This window comes from Salmo salar, chromosome 06 (assembly GCF_965601325.2).
Source record: "Salmo salar chromosome 06, fSalSal1, whole genome shotgun sequence".
Classification (NCBI taxonomy): Eukaryota; Metazoa; Chordata; class Actinopteri; order Salmoniformes; family Salmonidae; genus Salmo; species Salmo salar.
In genome coordinates, this window is record NC_138296.1 from 10,894,126 (window position 1) to 10,911,532 (window position 17,407).

The window sequence follows — 17,407 nt, forward strand, 5'->3', positions numbered from 1 at the left end:
GCTGTGTGTATTGGTATTGATATGTAGGCTGTGTGTATTGGTATGTAGGCTGTGTGTATTGATATGTAGGCTGTGTGTATTGGTATTGATATGTAGGCTGTGTGTGTTGGTATTGATATGTAGGCTGTGTGTGTTGGTATTGATATGTAGGCTGTGTGTGTTGGTATTGATATGTAGGCTGTGTGTGTTGGTATTGATATGTAGGCTGTGTGTGTTGGTATTGATATGTAGGCTGTGTGTATTGGTATTGATATGTAGGCTGTGTGTATTGGTATTGATATGTAGGCTGTGTGTATTGGTATTGATATGTAGGCTGTGTGTATTGGTATTGATATGTAGGCTGTGTGTATTGGTATTGATATGTAGGCTGTGTGTGTTGGTATTGATATGTAGGCTGTGTGTATTGGTATTGATATGTAGGCTGTGTGTATTGGTATTGATATGTAGGCTGTGTGTGTTGGTATTGATATGTAGGCTGTGTGTGTTGGTATTGATATGTAGGCTGTGTGTATTGGTATTGATATGTAGGCTGTGTGTATTGGTATTGATATGTAGGCTGTGTGTATTAGTATTGATATGTAGGCTGTGTGTATTGGTATTGATATGTAGGCTGTGTGTATTGGTATTGATATGTAGGCTGTGTGTATTGGTATTGATATGTAGGCTGTGTGTATTAGTATTGATATGTAGGCTGTGTGTGTTGGTATTGATATGTAGGCTGTGTGTGTTGGTATTGATATGTAGGCTGTGTGTGTTGGTATTGATATGTAGGCTGTGTGTATTGGTATTGATATGTAGGCTGTGTGTGTTGGTATTGATATGTAGGCTGTGTGTATTGGTATTGATATGTAGGCTGTGTGTGTTGGTATTGATATGTAGGCTGTGTGTATTGGTATTGATATGTAGGCTGTGTGTGTTGGTATTGATATGTAGGCTGTGTGTTTGTATTGATATGTAGGCTGTGTGTGTTGGTATTGATATGTAGGCTGTGTGTATTGGTATTGATATGTAGGCTGTGTGTGTTGGTATTGATATGTAGGCTGTGTGTGTTGGTATTGATATGTAGGCTGTGTGTGTTGGTATTGATATGTAGGCTGTGTGTATTGGTATTGATATGTAGGCTGTGTGTGTTGGTATTGATATGTAGGCTGTGTGTGTTGGTATTGATATGTAGGCTGTGTGTGTTGGTATTGATATGTAGGCTGTGTGTATTGGTATTGATATGTAGGCTGTGTGTATTGGTATTGATATGTAGGCTGTGTGTATTGGTATTGATATGTAGGCTGTGTGTGTTGGTATTGATATGTAGGCTGTGTGTGTTGGTATTGATATGTAGGCTGTGTGTGTTGGTATTGATATGTAGGCTGTGTGTATTGGTATTGATATGTAGGCTGTGTGTGTTGGTATTGATATGTAGGCTGTGTGTATTGGTATTGATATGTAGGCTGTGTGTGTTGGTATTGATATGTAGGCTGTGTGTATTGGTATTGATATGTAGGCTGTGTGTATTGGTATTGATATGTAGGCTGTGTGTATTGGTATTGATATGTAGGCTGTGTGTATTGGTATTGATATGTAGGCTGTGTGTATTGGTATTGATATGTAGGCTGTGTGTGTTGGTATTGATATGTAGGCTGTGTGTATTGGTATTGATATGTAGGCTGTGTGTGTTGGTATTGATATGTAGGCTGTGTGTGTTGGTATTGATATGTAGGCTGTGTGTATTGGTATTGATATGTAGGCTGTGTGTGTTGGTATTGATATGTAGGCTGTGTGTGTTGGTATTGATATGTAGGCTGTGTGTATTGGTATTGATATGTAGGCTGTGTGTATTGGTATTGATATGTAGGCTGTGTGTATTGGTATTGATATGTAGGCTGTGTGTATTAGTATTGATATGTAGGCTGTGTGTGTTGGTATTGATATGTAGGCTGTGTGTGTTGGTATTGATATGTAGGCTGTGTGTGTTGGTATTGATATGTAGGCTGTGTGTATTGGTATTGATATGTAGGCTGTGTGTATTGGTATTGATATGTAGGCTGTGTGTATTAGTATTGATATGTAGGCTGTGTGTATTAGTATTGATATGTAGGCTGTGTGTATTGGTATTGATATGTAGGCTGTGTGTATTAGTATTGATATGTAGGCTGTGTGTATTGGTATTGATATGTAGGCTGTGTGTATTAGTATTGATATGTAGGCTGTGTGTATTGGTATTGATATGTAGGCTGTGTGTATTGGTATTGATATGTAGACTGTGTGTATTGGTATTGATATGTAGGCTGTGTGTATTAGTATTGATATGTAGGCTGTGTGTGTTGGTATTGATATGTAGGCTGTGTGTGTTGGTATTGATATGTAGGCTGTGTGTATTGGTATTGATATGTAGGCTGTGTGTATTGGTATTGATATGTAGGCTGTGTGTATTAGTATTGCTATGTAGGCTGTGTGTGTTGGTATTGATATGTAGGCTGTGTGTATTGGTATTGATATGTAGGCTGTGTGTATTGGTATTGATATGTAGGCTGTGTGTATTAGTATTGATATGTAGGCTGTGTGTGTTGGTATTGATATGTAGGCTGTGTGTGTTGGTATTGATATGTAGGCTGTGTGTGTTGGTATTGATATGTAGGCTGTGTGTGTTGGTATTGATATGTAGGCTGTGTGTATTGGTATTGATATGTAGGCTGTGTGTATTGGTATTGATATGTAGGCTGTGTGTGTTGGTATTGATATGTAGGCTGTGTGTATTGGTATTGATATGTAGGCTGTGTGTGTTGGTATTGATATGTAGGCTGTGTGTGTTGGTATTGATATGTAGGCTGTGTGTGTTGGTATTGATATGTAGGCTGTGTGTATTAGTATTGATATGTAGGCTGTGTGTATTGGTATTGATATGTAGGCTGTGTGTATTGGTATTGATATGTAGGCTGTGTGTATTAGTATTGATATGTAGGCTGTGTGTATTAGTATTGATATGTAGGCTGTGTGTGTGGGTATTGATATGTAGGCTGTGTGTATTGGTATTGATATGTAGGCTGTGTGTATTGGTATTGATATGTAGGCTGTGTGTGTTGGTATTGATATGTAGGCTGTGTGTGTTGGTATTGATATGTAGGCTGTGTGTGTTGGTATTGATATGTAGGCTGTGTGTATTGGTATTGATATGTAGGCTGTGTGTATTGGTATTGATATGTAGGCTGTGTGTGTTGGTATTGATATGTAGGCTGTGTGTATTGGTATTGATATGTAGGCTGTGTGTGTTGGTATTGATATGTAGGCTGTGTGTATTGGTATTGATATGTAGGCTGTGTGTATGGTATTGATATGTAGGCTGTGTGTATTGGTATGTAGGCTGTGTGTATTGATATGTAGGCTGTGTATTGATATGTAGGCTGTGTGTATTGGTATTGATATGTAGGCTGTGTGTGTTGGTATGTAGGCTGTGTGTATTGGTATGTAGGCTGTGTGTATTGGTATTGATATGTAGGCTGTGTGTGTTGGTATTGATATGTAGGCTGTGTGTATTGGTATTGATATGTAGGCTGTGTGTATTGGTATTGATATGTAGGCTGTGTGTATTGGTATGTAGGCTGTGTGTATTGATATGTAGACTGTGTGTATTGGTATTGATATGTAGGCTGTGTGTGTTGGTATTGATATGTAGGCTGTGTGTGTTGGTATTGATATGTAGGCTGTGTGTGTTGGTATTGATATGTAGGCTGTGTGTGTTGGTATTGATATGTAGGCTGTGTGTGTTGGTATTGATATGTAGGCTGTGTGTGTTGGTATTGATATGTAGGCTGTGTGTATTGGTATTGATATGTAGGCTGTGTGTATTGGTATTGATATGTAGGCTGTGTGTATTGGTATTGATATGTAGGCTGTGTGTGTTGGTATTGATATGTAGGCTGTGTGTATTGGTATTGATATGTAGGCTGTGTGTGTTGGTATTGATATGTAGGCTGTGTGTGTTGGTATTGATATGTAGGCTGTGTGTGTTGGTATTGATATGTAGGCTGTGTGTATTGGTATTGATATGTAGGCTGTGTGTGTTGGTATTGATATGTAGGCTGTGTGTATTGGTATTGATATGTAGGCTGTGTGTATTGGTATTGATATGTAGGCTGTGTGTATTGGTATTGATATGTAGGCTGTGTGTATTGGTATTGATATGTAGGCTGTGTGTGTTGGTATTGATATGTAGGCTGTGTGTGTTGGTATTGATATGTAGGCTGTGTGTATTGGTATTGATATGTAGGCTGTGTGTATTAGTATTGCTATGTAGGCTGTGTGTGTTGGTATTGATATGTAGGCTGTGTGTATTGGTATTGATATGTAGGCTGTGTGTATTGGTATTGATATGTAGGCTGTGTGTATTAGTATTGATATGTAGGCTGTGTGTGTTGGTATTGATATGTAGGCTGTGTGTGTTGGTATTGATATGTAGGCTGTGTGTGTTGGTATTGATATGTAGGCTGTGTGTGTTGGTATTGATATGTAGGCTGTGTGTATTGGTATTGATATGTAGGCTGTGTGTGTTGGTATTGATATGTAGGCTGTGTGTGTTGGTATTGATATGTAGGCTGTGTGTGTTGGTATTGATATGTAGGCTGTGTGTATTGGTATTGATATGTAGGCTGTGTGTATTGGTATTGATATGTAGGCTGTGTGTATTGGTATTGATATGTAGGCTGTGTGTGTTGGTATTGATATGTAGGCTGTGTGTATTAGTATTGATATGTAGGCTGTGTGTGTTGGTATTGATATGTAGGCTGTGTGTGTTGGTATTGATATGTAGGCTGTGTGTGTTGGTATTGATATGTAGGCTGTGTGTGTTGGTATTGATATGTAGGCTGTGTGTGTTGGTATTGATATGTAGGCTGTGTGTGTTGGTATTGATATGTAGGCTGTGTGTATTGGTATTGATATGTAGGCTGTGTGTATTGGTATTGATATGTAGGCTGTGTGTATTGGTATTGATATGTAGGCTGTGTGTATTGGTATTGATATGTAGGCTGTGTGTATTGGTATTGATATGTAGGCTGTGTGTATTAGTATTGATATGTAGGCTGTGTGTATTGGTATTGATATGTAGGCTGTGTGTATTGGTATTGATATGTAGGCTGTGTGTATTGGTATTGATATGTAGGCTGTGTGTGTTGGTATTGATATGTAGGCTGTGTGTGTTGGTATTGATATGTAGGCTGTGTGTGTTGGTATTGATATGTAGGCTGTGTGTATTGGTATTGATATGTAGGCTGTGTGTATTGGTATTGATATGTAGGCTGTGTGTATTGGTATTGATATGTAGGCTGTGTGTGTTGGTATTGATATGTAGGCTGTGTGTGTTGGTATTGATATGTAGGCTGTGTGTGTTGGTATGTAGGCTGTGTGTATTGGTATGTAGGCTGTGTGTATTGGTATTGATATGTAGGCTGTGTGTGTTGGTATTGATATGTAGGCTGTGTGTGTTGGTATTGATATGTAGGCTGTGTGTATTGGTATTGATATGTAGGCTGTGTGTATTGGTATTGATATGTAGGCTGTGTGTATTGGTATGTAGGCTGTGTGTATTGGTATTGATATGTAGGCTGTGTGTGTTGGTATTGATATGTAGGCTGTGTGTGTTGGTATTGATATGTAGGCTGTGTGTGTTGGTATTGATATGTAGGCTGTGTGTGTTGGTATTGATATGTAGGCTGTGTGTATTGGTATTGATATGTCGGCTGTGTGTGTTGGTATGTAGGCTGTGTGTATTGGGTATGTAGGCTGTGTGTATTGGTATTGATATGTAGGCTGTGTGTGTTGGTATGTAGGCTGTGTGTATTGGTATGTAGGCTGTGTGTATTGGTATTGATATGTAGGCTGTGTGTGTTGGTATTGATATGTAGGCTGTGTGTATTGGTATTGATATGTAGGCTGTGTGTGTTGGTATTGATATGTAGGCTGTGTGTGTTGGTATTGATATGTAGGCTGTGTGTATTGTATTGATATGTAGGCTGTGTGTATTGGTATTGATATGTAGGCTGTGTGTGTTGGTATTGATATGTAGGCTGTGTGTGTTGGTATTGATATGTAGGCTGTGTGTGTTGGTATTGATATGTAGGCTGTGTGTGTTGGTATTGATATGTAGGCTGTGTGTGTTGGTATTGATATGTAGGCTGTGTGTATTGGTATTGATATGTAGGCTGTGTGTATTGGTATTGATATGTAGGCTGTGTGTATTGGTATTGATATGTAGGCTGTGTGTATTGGTATTGATATGTAGGCTGTGTGTGTTGGTATTGATATGTAGGCTGTGTGTATTGGTATTGATATGTAGGCTGTGTGTGTTGGTATTGATATGTAGGCTGTGTGTGTTGGTATTGATATGTAGGCTGTGTGTGTTGGTATTGATATGTAGGCTGTGTGTATTGGTATTGATATGTAGGCTGTGTGTGTTGGTATTGATATGTAGGCTGTGTGTATTAGTATTGATATGTAGGCTGTGTGTATTGGTATTGATATGTAGGCTGTGTGTATTGGTATTGATATGTAGGCTGTGTGTATTGGTATTGATATGTAGGCTGTGTGTATTAGTATTGATATGTAGGCTGTGTGTGTTGGTATTGATATGTAGGCTGTGTGTGTTGGTATTGATATGTAGGCTGTGTGTATTGGTATTGATATGTAGGCTGTGTGTATTAGTATTGCTATGTAGGCTGTGTGTGTTGGTATTGATATGTAGGCTGTGTGTATTGGTATTGATATGTAGGCTGTGTGTATTGGTATTGATATGTAGGCTGTGTGTATTAGTATTGATATGTAGGCTGTGTGTGTTGGTATTGATATGTAGGCTGTGTGTGTTGGTATTGATATGTAGGCTGTGTGTGTTGGTATTGATATGTAGACTGTGTGTATTGGTATTGATATGTAGGCTGTGTGTGTTGGTATTGATATGTAGGCTGTGTGTATTGGTATTGATATGTAGGCTGTGTGTGTTGGTATTGATATGTAGGCTGTGTGTGTTGGTATTGATATGTAGGCTGTGTGTATTGGTATTGATATGTAGGCTGTGTGTGTTGGTATTGATATGTAGGCTGTGTGTGTTGGTATTGATATGTAGGCTGTGTGTGTTGGTATTGATATGTAGGCTGTGTGTGTTGGTATTGATATGTAGGCTGTGTGTGACCAAAGCAACAACAATAAGAATGTATCTTACCAGACAGTGCTTTAGCCATACTGAACTTCCCCTTTAATGACCAAAGCAACAACAATAAGAATGTATCTTACCAGACAGTGCTTTAGCCATACTGAACTTCCCCTTTAATGACCAAAGCAACAACAATAAGAGTGTATCTTACCAGACAGTGCTTTAGCCATACTGAACTTCCCCTTTAATGACCAAAGCAACAACAATAAGAGTGTATCTTACCAGACAGTGCTTTAGCCATACTGAACTTCCCCTTTAATGACCAAAGCAACAACAATAAGAGTGTATCTTACCAGACAGTGCTTTAGCCATACTGAACTTCCCCTTTAATGACCAAAGCAACAACAATAAGAGTGTATCTTACCAGACAGTGCTTTAGCCATACTGAACTTCCCCTTTAATGACCAAAGCAACAACAATAAGAGTGTATCTTACCAGACAGTGCTTTAGCCATACTGAACTTCCCCTTTAATGACCAAAGCAACAACAATAAGAGTGTATCTTACCAGACAGTGCTTTAGCCATACTGAACTTCCCCTTTAATGACCAAAGCAACAACAATAAGAGTGTATCTTACCAGACAGTGCTTTAGCCATACTGAACTTCCCCTTTAATGACCAAAGCAACAACAATAAGAATGTATCTTACCAGACAGTGCTTTAGCCATACTGAACTTCCCCTTTAATGACCAAAGCAACAACAATAAGAGTGTATCTTACCAGACAGTGCTTTAGCCATACTGAACTTCCCCTTTAATGACCAAAGCAACAACAATAAGAGTGTATCTTACCAGACAGTGCTTGTGGCTCCATCCCAGTCAAGGCTCCAGCTCCAGCCCCGGTCCTCTCTGTAACCAGCTCATACTGGAACGAGGTGATCCTCTTACTGATGTCTCTGTGAGGTATGGCCTCTATGAACAGAGACCCCTCCTGGATGCTGAAGCAGGTCACCTTCCCCTGGGCCTGGTCCTGCTCCCTCAGCAGCAGGCGCAGCTTCCCGGCCCGGTCCAGGTAGATGTTAGCCCCGTGGGAGTCCCTAGAGGGCTTGATGCAGACGGAGAGACGGGCGGCTGCCGGGGACAGGGTGTTGGGCCTCAGGTTGACGATGACGGCCCCTGTAGGGTACAGCCAGTCGAGGGAACCCTGGGAACAACGTAGGTAGACCTGCTCCACATCACGGGTGTGGCCCTCATGGGTTAGACCACTGGAAGGGAAGGAGGGGAGGGCAGAGGTCAACAACACATCATACACAGAGACATGGTCACTTGTGATAGGTGTGAAAGAATGATACATTTGGTCTGAAGAAAAACGTTTTTTTTTGGGGGGGGGGGGGGGGGGGGGTGAGAAATGCCAACCATGAACCACTGTCTGTGACTGCCTGTACAACAGTCTGAAAGGGTCTGTATGAATATAGAACAGAGCATAAGATAATCAGTCGTTCACCAGCCAAGGACCGAGCAAAAAAATAAAAAATAGGCCTATAACTTGGCAAAAGAACAGAAAATGTCAGCTTTCTTCTGGTAACCTTTTCTGAAATCCAGCGCAGCTTCAAAGGGAAATAGCAGCTCTTCATGTGATCATGTCCTGCCGCTGATCATACTCAACAGGCAGACTACAGACTGCAGCTCTGTGCTTCAAATGGAACCCTATTCCCTATATAAGGCTCTGGACTAAAGGAGTGCACTGTATAGGGAATAGTGGCTCGGGTCAAAAGTAGTGGACTATATAGGGAATAGGGGCCCTGGTCAAAAGTAGTGCACTACATAGGGAATAGGCTAAGTGTGTGTGTTGCCTGGTGGTTTAATATCCTTAGACAAAGTGTTAAGACTCCTGCGGCTCCGTGCGCTGCACACGGCCGGCAGCATGACCAGTCACGAGCCGCCCTGCCTCAACATGGCTCAACTGACCTCAGCCCCAACACACACGTCTATATGGCACATTGTTCCTTCTGGACTCAGTGCTCTGGCAACACACGACTGACTGCCTGGCAGGCTGCCTCAGGGTCGGAGAGAGGGGAGGGGGAGTCTAGAGACAGAAGTGGATGAACGGAGAGGAGAGGGATAGACTCACAGGCTACATCCCAAATTGCACCCTATTCCCTATATAGTGCCATAGGCCCTGGTCAAAGGTAGTAAACTGTATAGGGAAAACGATGCCATTTTGGACACAGTGGAGTTGACTTAGACAACCAACGGCAGCAACAGTAACCAGGCTGCCAGGAGCCTCTGCTGAATGCAGGTCAATCAGCCAAACCTCCCCTTGCTGCCGGGACAAAAGGACTGGAAGAGACTTGTCCGGGCAGCACTCTGGACAGGACCGACCCCTTGGCGCCAAACAGACAGACAGCACCACCAAACCACTCACTATACATACACACAGTGACAGTCAGTGTCTAAAAATGGAACCCTATTCCCTATTTAGTGCACTAGTCATGACCAGGGCCCATAACCCTATTTCCTATATAGTGCACTAGTCTTGACCAGGGCCCACAGGGCTCTCTAAGGGAATAGGGAACCATTTGGGATGCTAACACAGAATGTAATGCATAATTGTTGAAGTCTTAGACTAGGCCCAAGTCTGTCGTTCACATCATTTATAATTTGAAGTCCAAGACTAGGCCCAAATCTGTCGTTCATATCATTTATAGTCTGAAGTCCTAGACAAGGCCCAAATCTGTCGTTCATATCATTTATAGTCTGAAGTCCTAGACTAGGCCCAAATCTGTCGTTCATATCATTTATAGTCTGAAGTCCTAGACTAGGCCCAAATCTGTCGTTCATATCATTCATAATCTGAAGTCCTTGACTAGGCCCAAATCTGTCATTCATAATCTGAAGCCCTAGACTAGGTCCAAGTCTGTCGTTCATAATCTGAAGTCCTAGACTAGGCCCAAGTCTGTCATTCATAATCTGAAGTCCTAGACTAGGCCCAAGTCTGTCATTCATAATCTGAAGTCCTAGACTAGGCCCAAGTCTGTCGTTCATAATCTGAAGTCCTAGACTAGGCCCAAGTCTGTCATTCATAATCTGAAGTCCTAGACTAGGCCCAAGTCTGTCGTTCATAATCTGAAGTCCTAGACTAGGCCCAAGTCTGTCGTTCATAATCTGAAGTCCTAGACTAGGCCCAAGTCTGTCGTTCATAATCTGAAGTCCTAGACTAGGCCCAAGTCTGTCATTCATAATCTGAAGTCCTAGACTAGGCCCAAGTCTGTCGTTCAAAGCCAAGCCAAGCTATAAGGCAGGAAACTAGCAGCATACGTCTATTACCATGTGGGCGCCATGCCAACAGCAACAGGCTGGTGGTTTGATGTTCTTTGTAGGAATGACCCAATTTAAAATGAAAACGAGATGGTGAAATATGAATAAGGCCCATTGAAGTGAGGACCAAAGGAGGGCACATGTTGGTCATCATAACCCAACCAGCCTCTCCTCTCCTCACCACATTCTCTTTAATTAACTCAGTTTAACTCTTCCACCGTCTCTAGTCTGCATGTAATTAGAAGAGATTAGCTGAGAGGAGAGGTAATGAGCAACAGATTCATTGGTACAGGCTCAAAGTAACTGCTTATTAAGACAACTCCTCGGCTGGCTTAGAAGAGGAAACAACTTTCTCTTCATGCCACTGCACTTCACCCAATTTCACCCACTAGGTTTTATTTATTTATTTAACCAGGTAGGCCAGTTGAGAACAAGTTCTCATTTACAACTGTGACCTTGCCAAGATAAAGCAAAGCAGTGCAACACAAACTGCACAGAGTTACACATAAACAAATGTAAAGTCAATAACACAATAGAAAAGTCTATATACAGTGTGTGCAAATGAGTAAGATTAGGGAGGTAAGGCAATAAATAGGCCATAGTGGCGAAATAATTACAATTTAGCAATTAAACACTGGAGGGATAGATGAGCAGAAGATGAATGTGCAAGTACAGATACTGGGGTGAAAAGGAGCAAAACAATAAATAACAATATGGGGATGAGGTAGTTGGGTGGGTTATTTACAGATGGGCTATGTACAGGTGCAATGATCTGTAAGCTGCCTCCAGCTTCAGTGATTTTTGCAATTCGTTCCAGTCATTGGCAGCAGAGAACTGGAAGGAAAGGCGGCCAAAGCAGGTGTTGGCTTTGGGGGTGACCAGTGAAATATACCTGCTGGAGCGCGTGCTACGGGTGGGTGTTGCTATGGTGACCAGTGAGCTGCGATAAGGCAGGGCTTTACCTAGCAAAGACTTATAGATGACCTGGAACCTGTGGGTTTGGTGACGAATATGAAGCGAGGGCCAACCAACGAGAGCATACAGGTCGCAATGGTGGGTAGTATATGGGGCTTTGGTGACAAAACGGATGGCACTGTGATAGACTGCATCCAATTTGCTGAGTAGAATGTTGGAGGCTATTTTGTAAATGACATCGCCGAAGTCGAGGATTGGTAGGATGGTCAGTTTTACGAGGGTATGTTTGGCAGCATGAGTGAAGGATGCTTTGTTGCGATATAGGAAGCCGAGTCTAGATTTAATTTTGGATTGGAGATGCTTAATGTGAGTCTGGAAGGAGAGTTTACAGTCTAACCAGACACCTAGGTATTTGTAGTTGTCCACATATTCCGAACCGTCCAGAGTAGTGATGCTAGACCGGCAGGCAGGTGCGGGCAGCGATTGGTTGAAGAGCATGCATTTAGTTTTACTTGCATTTAAGAGCAGTTGGAGGCCACGGAAGGAGAGTTGTATGGCATTGAAGCTCGTCTGGAGGGTTGTTAACACAGTGTCCAAAGAAGGGCCAGAAGTATACAGAATGGTGTTGTCTGCGTAGAGGTGGATCAGAGAATCACCAGCAGCAAGAGTGATATCATTGATGTATACAGAGAAAAGAGTCGGCCCGGAGAATTGAACCCTGTGCCACCCCCATAGAGACTGCCAGAGGTCCGGACAACAGGCCCTCCAATTTGACACACTGAACTGTGTCTGAGAAGTAGTTGGTGAACCAGGCGAGGCAGTCATTTGAGAAACCAAGGCTGTTGAGTCTGCCGATAAGAATGCTGTGATTGACAGAGTCAAAAGCCTTGGCCAGGTCGATGAATATGGCTGCACAGTATTGTCCTTTATTGATGGTGGTTATGATATCGTTTAGGACCTTGAGCGTGGCTGAGGTGCACCCATGACCAGCTCGGAAACCAGATTGCATAGCGGAGAAGGTCTGGTGGGATTCAAAATGGTCGGTGATCTGTTTGTTATCTTGGCTTTCGAAGACTTTGGAAAGGCAGGGTAGGATAGATATAGGTCTGTAGCAGTTTGGGTTTAGGGTGTCTCCCCCTTTGAAGAGGGGGATGACCGCGGCAGCTTTCCAATCTTTAGGGATCTCAGATGATACGAAAGAGAGGTTGAACAGGCTAGTAATATTGGTTGCAACAATTGCGGCGGATAATTTTAGAAAGAGAGGGTCCAGATTGTCTAGCCCAGCTGATTTGTAGGGGTCCAGATTTCGCAGCTCTTTCAGAACATCAGCTTTCTGGATTTGGATGAAGGAGAAGTGGGGGAGGTTGGGGCAAGTTGCTGTGGGGGGTGCAGAGCTGTTGACCGGGGTAGGGGTAGCCAGGTGGAAAGCATGGCCAGCCGTAGAAAAATGCTTATTGAAATTCTCGATTATCGTAGTTTTATCGGTGGTGACAGTGTTGCAGTCGGCAGCTGGGAGGAGGTGCTCTTATTCTCCATGGACTTTACAGTGTCCCAGAACTTTTTGGAGTTTATGCTACAGGATGCAAATTTCTGTTTGAAAAAGCTAGCCTTTGCTTTCCTAACTGCCTGTGTATACTGGATGCATACAAGGGCAGTCAGGTCTGGAGTGAACCACAGGCTATATCTGTTATTAGTTTAAAAAAAAAAATTTATGGGGCATGCTTATTTAAGATGGTGAGGAAAGCACTTTTAAAGAATAACCAGGCATCCTTTACTGATGGAATGAGGTCAATATCCTTCCAGGATACCCGGCCAGGTCGATTAGAAAGGTCTGATCGCTGAAGTGCTTTACCGGAGCGTTTGACAGTGATGAGGGGTGGTCGTTTGACCGCGGACCCATTACGGACGCAAGCAATGAGGCAGTGATCGCTGAGATCCTGGTTGAAGACAGCAGAGGTGTATTTGGAGGGCAAGTTGGTTAGGATGATATCTATGAGGGTGCCCATGTTTAACGGATTTAGGGTTGTACCTGGTAGGTTCCATGATAATTTTTGTGATATTGAGGGCATCTAGCTTAATTTGTCGGACGGCCGGGGTGTTAAGCATATCCCAGTTTAGGTCACCTAACAGTACAAACTCTGAAGATAAACGGCGGGTGGTTCATTTACATATGGTGTCCATGGCAACAGCTGGGGGTTGAGGGGGGTCTATAACAAGCAGCAACAGTGAGAGACTTATTTCTGGAAAGGTGGATTTTTAAAAGTAAAAGCTCAAACTGTTTGGGCACAGACCTGGATAGCATGACCAAACTCTGCAGGCTAACTCCACCCCCTTTGGCAGTTCTATCTTGGCGGAAAACGTAGTTGGGGATGGACATTTCTGAATTTTTGGTGGCCTTCCTAAGCCAGGATTCAGACACGGCTAGGACATAAGGGTTGGCAGAGTGTGCTAAAGCAGTGGAAAAAACAAACTTAGGGAGGAGGCTTCTGATGTTAACATGCATGAAACCAAGGCTTTTACGGTAACAGAAGTCAACAAATGAGAGCGCCTGGGGAATAGATGTAGTACTGGGGGCTACAGGGCCTGGGTTAACCTCTACATCACGAGAGGAACAGAGGAGGAGTAGGATAAGGGTATGGCTAAAGGCTATAAGAACTGGTTGTCTAGTGCATTCTGAACAGAGAATAAAAGGAGCAGATTTATGGTGTGGTAGAATAGATTCAAGGCATAATGTACAGACAATGGTATGGTAGGATGTGAGTGCAGTGGAGGTAAACCTATGCGTTGGGTGACGATGAGAGAGGTTTAGTCTCTGGAGGCATCAGTTAACCTAGGTGTGGTCTCCGCATGTGTGTGGAGTGGGACGAAAGAGCTATCTAAGGCATTTTGAGGGGGTTTGAGGGCTCTACAGTGAAATAAAACAATAAAAACTAGCCAAGACAGCAGTAGACAAGGCATATTGACGTTAGAGAGAGACATAAAGCAATCACAGGTGTTGATCAGGAGAGGTAAGACAACAACTGGTAAATGACGGAGAATGGGCAGAGCTGGTCAGTTAGGTACGTACAGGACCTGAGTTCCAGCCTGGGGCCAACAGGTAAACAAAATGAGATTGTCTGTAATAGATGATTTATAACCCTCTATATTGTCTGTAATAGATGATTTAACCCACTAGATTGTCTGTAATAGATGATTTAATCCTCTAGATTGTCTGTAATAGATGATTTAACCCACTAGATTGTCTGTAATAGATGATTTAACCCTCTATATTGTCTGTAATAGATGATTTAACCCTCTAGATTGTCTGTAATAGATGATTTAACCCTCTATATTGTCTGTAATAGATGATTTAACCCACTAGATTGTCTGTAATAGATGATTTAATCCTCTAGATTGTCTGTAATAGATGATTTAACCCACTAGATTGTCTGTAATAGATGATTTAACCCTCTAGATTGTCTGTAATAGATGATTTAACCCTCTAGATTGTCTGTAATAGATGATTTAACCCACTAGATTGTCTGTAATAGATGATTTATAACCCACTAGATTGTCTGTAATAGATGATTTAACCCTCTAGATTGTCTGTAATAGATGATTTAACCCACTAGATTGTCTGTAATAGATGATTTAACCCTCTAGATTGTCTGTAATAGATGATTTAACCCTCTAGATTGTCTGTAATACATGATTTTTAACCCACTAGATTGTCTGTAATAGATGATTTAACCCACTAGATCGTCTGTAATAGATGTTTTAACCCACTAGATTGTCTGTAATAGATGATTTAACCATCTAGATTGTCTGTAATAGATGATTTAACCCACTAGATTGTCTGTAATAGATGATTTAACCCACTAGATTGTCTGTAATAAATTATTTATGATGACAAATAATGTTTTTACCTCTATAACATCAGCATTTATTTGTATTTATTTAACTAGGCAAGTCAGTTAAGAACAAATTGTTATTTACAATGACGACCTACCCCCAGCAGTAATTTAATACCTACATTGAGCATAATGTCATGTGTTGTCATGTGTTTCTGCCATGCTATGTTGTTGTCTTAGGTCTCTCTTTATGTACTGTTGTGTTGTCTCTCTTGATGTGATGTGTGTTTGGTCCTATATTTTTATTTAATTTATTTGAATTTTAATCCCAACCCCACAGGAGACCTTTTGCCTTTTGGTAGGCCGTCATTGTAAATAAGAATTTGTTCTTAACTGACTTGCCTAGTTAAATAAAGGTTAAATAAAATAAATAAATAAAATATTAGAGGCATTAACAAAGTGTCAAACTTCATGAGTTGCCAAAATCAAGTACTAAAGCCTCTTACTATGTCACTATTTAAGCCATGGTGATGCTTCTAAAAAGAGTGACTAGAATTTTAGAACAAGTGAAGGGAAGTAAGAACCGAAAGGGAAAAGTTGCCTTGTGTGCTCAGTTGAGATGTAGAAATGTATACAAGGTAGCCTGTTATAGACGTTGTGAGGAGCCACCTCAAACTGTACTTTTACTGATGCTGGGTGGCTAGGCTATCACTGTGTTCATTCATGAAACAATGTAGACATTTCCACTTGATCATTCAAATGTATCAACATTAAACGTGATCCTAAAAGTGTTCCTTATTAGAACGCTTCGGTTGAAAAAAAGGGTCCATTTCAGTTGAATATGGATGCTTTAAAATATAATTTCATTTCGTTTTAAAGTAATAATCTCAAAACCATGATCATGTTGTGAACATAAAATAAAGACAAAAACATCTCCGCGCTTGGAGTCCTTGACAGAAGTAGCATTCCTCAGACCTGACTCAAGGTGACCATTCAGTAAGAGGGAAACATTTGTGTAATTCACCTCTCTGGAGAGAATAGATAACTCATTCTCTATTTAGTTTATTACATTTTAACAATCTCTAAACCAGTCGGCCTTGGATAAAAACACTGACCGTTCTGTAACTTTAATTTCCACAAAACCAAGCATTCAAATCTAAATGGTAGCCTACAAATAGTTGGTCTGCACAGCTCCTCTTCAATTCGACCATTATGAGCAAGCAGTTCATGAAATAATGAAAGTTATAAAGAAGAACTCTCACCTGCCCTTCCAACTACACTGGTCGCTGGAGTATTGAGAGAACGCTATCCGACACAGCAGGAGAACCGATAACAAGTATGCTAAAGTCGGTGTCAGCATGTTTAATCCCACCGCTGTTGCTCCGAGCGCAACACTTTCCTTCTTCTCAACTAAAACAACCGAATCCACCCGCGTAACTCCAACGACATAACGTCCCCATCGGTTCTGGTCGTCTGTTGAAATGTCTTCGAATGTTTTCTTCCCGTAAAAGCCAGTAGAACCGTGGAAAAAGCGTTAGTTCACTTAGAACCATCCACCATATCGTAACGTACAACGGCCAGGGGCTTCTTGAATTCCTCTAGTGGAAGTTCAGAGTGAATTTCTCTGCTCTGAGGTCTTCTCCACGTCACTCCCCTTCACCAAGCACACCCGCACGCCTGCGCAATGCCTTCTCGGATAGATCTTGGAAGTGTGTTTCTACAATTACAAAATCTCACCGAGGCTACTATCTACTTACTATAGTCTTCCCTGTGGCTCAGTTGGTAGAGCATGGTATTTGCAACGCCAGCATGGTGTGTGCAACGCCAGGGTTGGGGGTTCGATTCCCATGGGGGGCCAGTACAAAAAAACAAAAAAATTCATTAAATTAATGAAATGTATGCATTCACTACTGTAAATCGCTCTGGATAAGAGCGTCTGCTGAATGACTAAAATGTAGAAATTGAAAGTATGGGTAAATTGACTGAGTAATCTGTGGTTCATTATCTCACAGTTTTCCTTTCCAAAAGTGCCCCTCATCATTCCAATTCCACTTGATATTTGTTGTCAGTCATTCGTTATGATGACATATGTGGGTACAACCATATTGTTGTTACATTTGATGGGCTGTCATAAATATATGTGTGTACAACTATATTGTTCTGTTACATTTGATGGGCTGTCATAAATATAGTCCTCTGGGAAGTTTTTCT

At 41.6% G+C, this 17,407-nt stretch overlaps 1 protein-coding gene across 1 annotated transcript in view; it reads right to left on the reverse strand.

Annotated features, from left to right (window-relative positions):
• LOC106606275 (meteorin-like protein) overlaps positions 1-16,837 on the reverse strand; it is a 29,787-nt gene extending 12,950 nt beyond the window's left edge. The window contains exons 1-2 of the mRNA XM_045719714.2: positions 16,459-16,837; positions 7,986-8,398 (exon numbers count right to left, since the gene is read on the reverse strand). Of these exons, the coding sequence (XP_045575670.2) occupies positions 7,986-8,398; positions 16,459-16,556 (511 nt within the window). The 5' untranslated portion in view covers positions 16,557-16,837. The remainder of the gene's footprint in view (positions 1-7,985; positions 8,399-16,458) is intronic.
• Between the last annotated feature and the right edge of the window lie 570 nt (positions 16,838-17,407).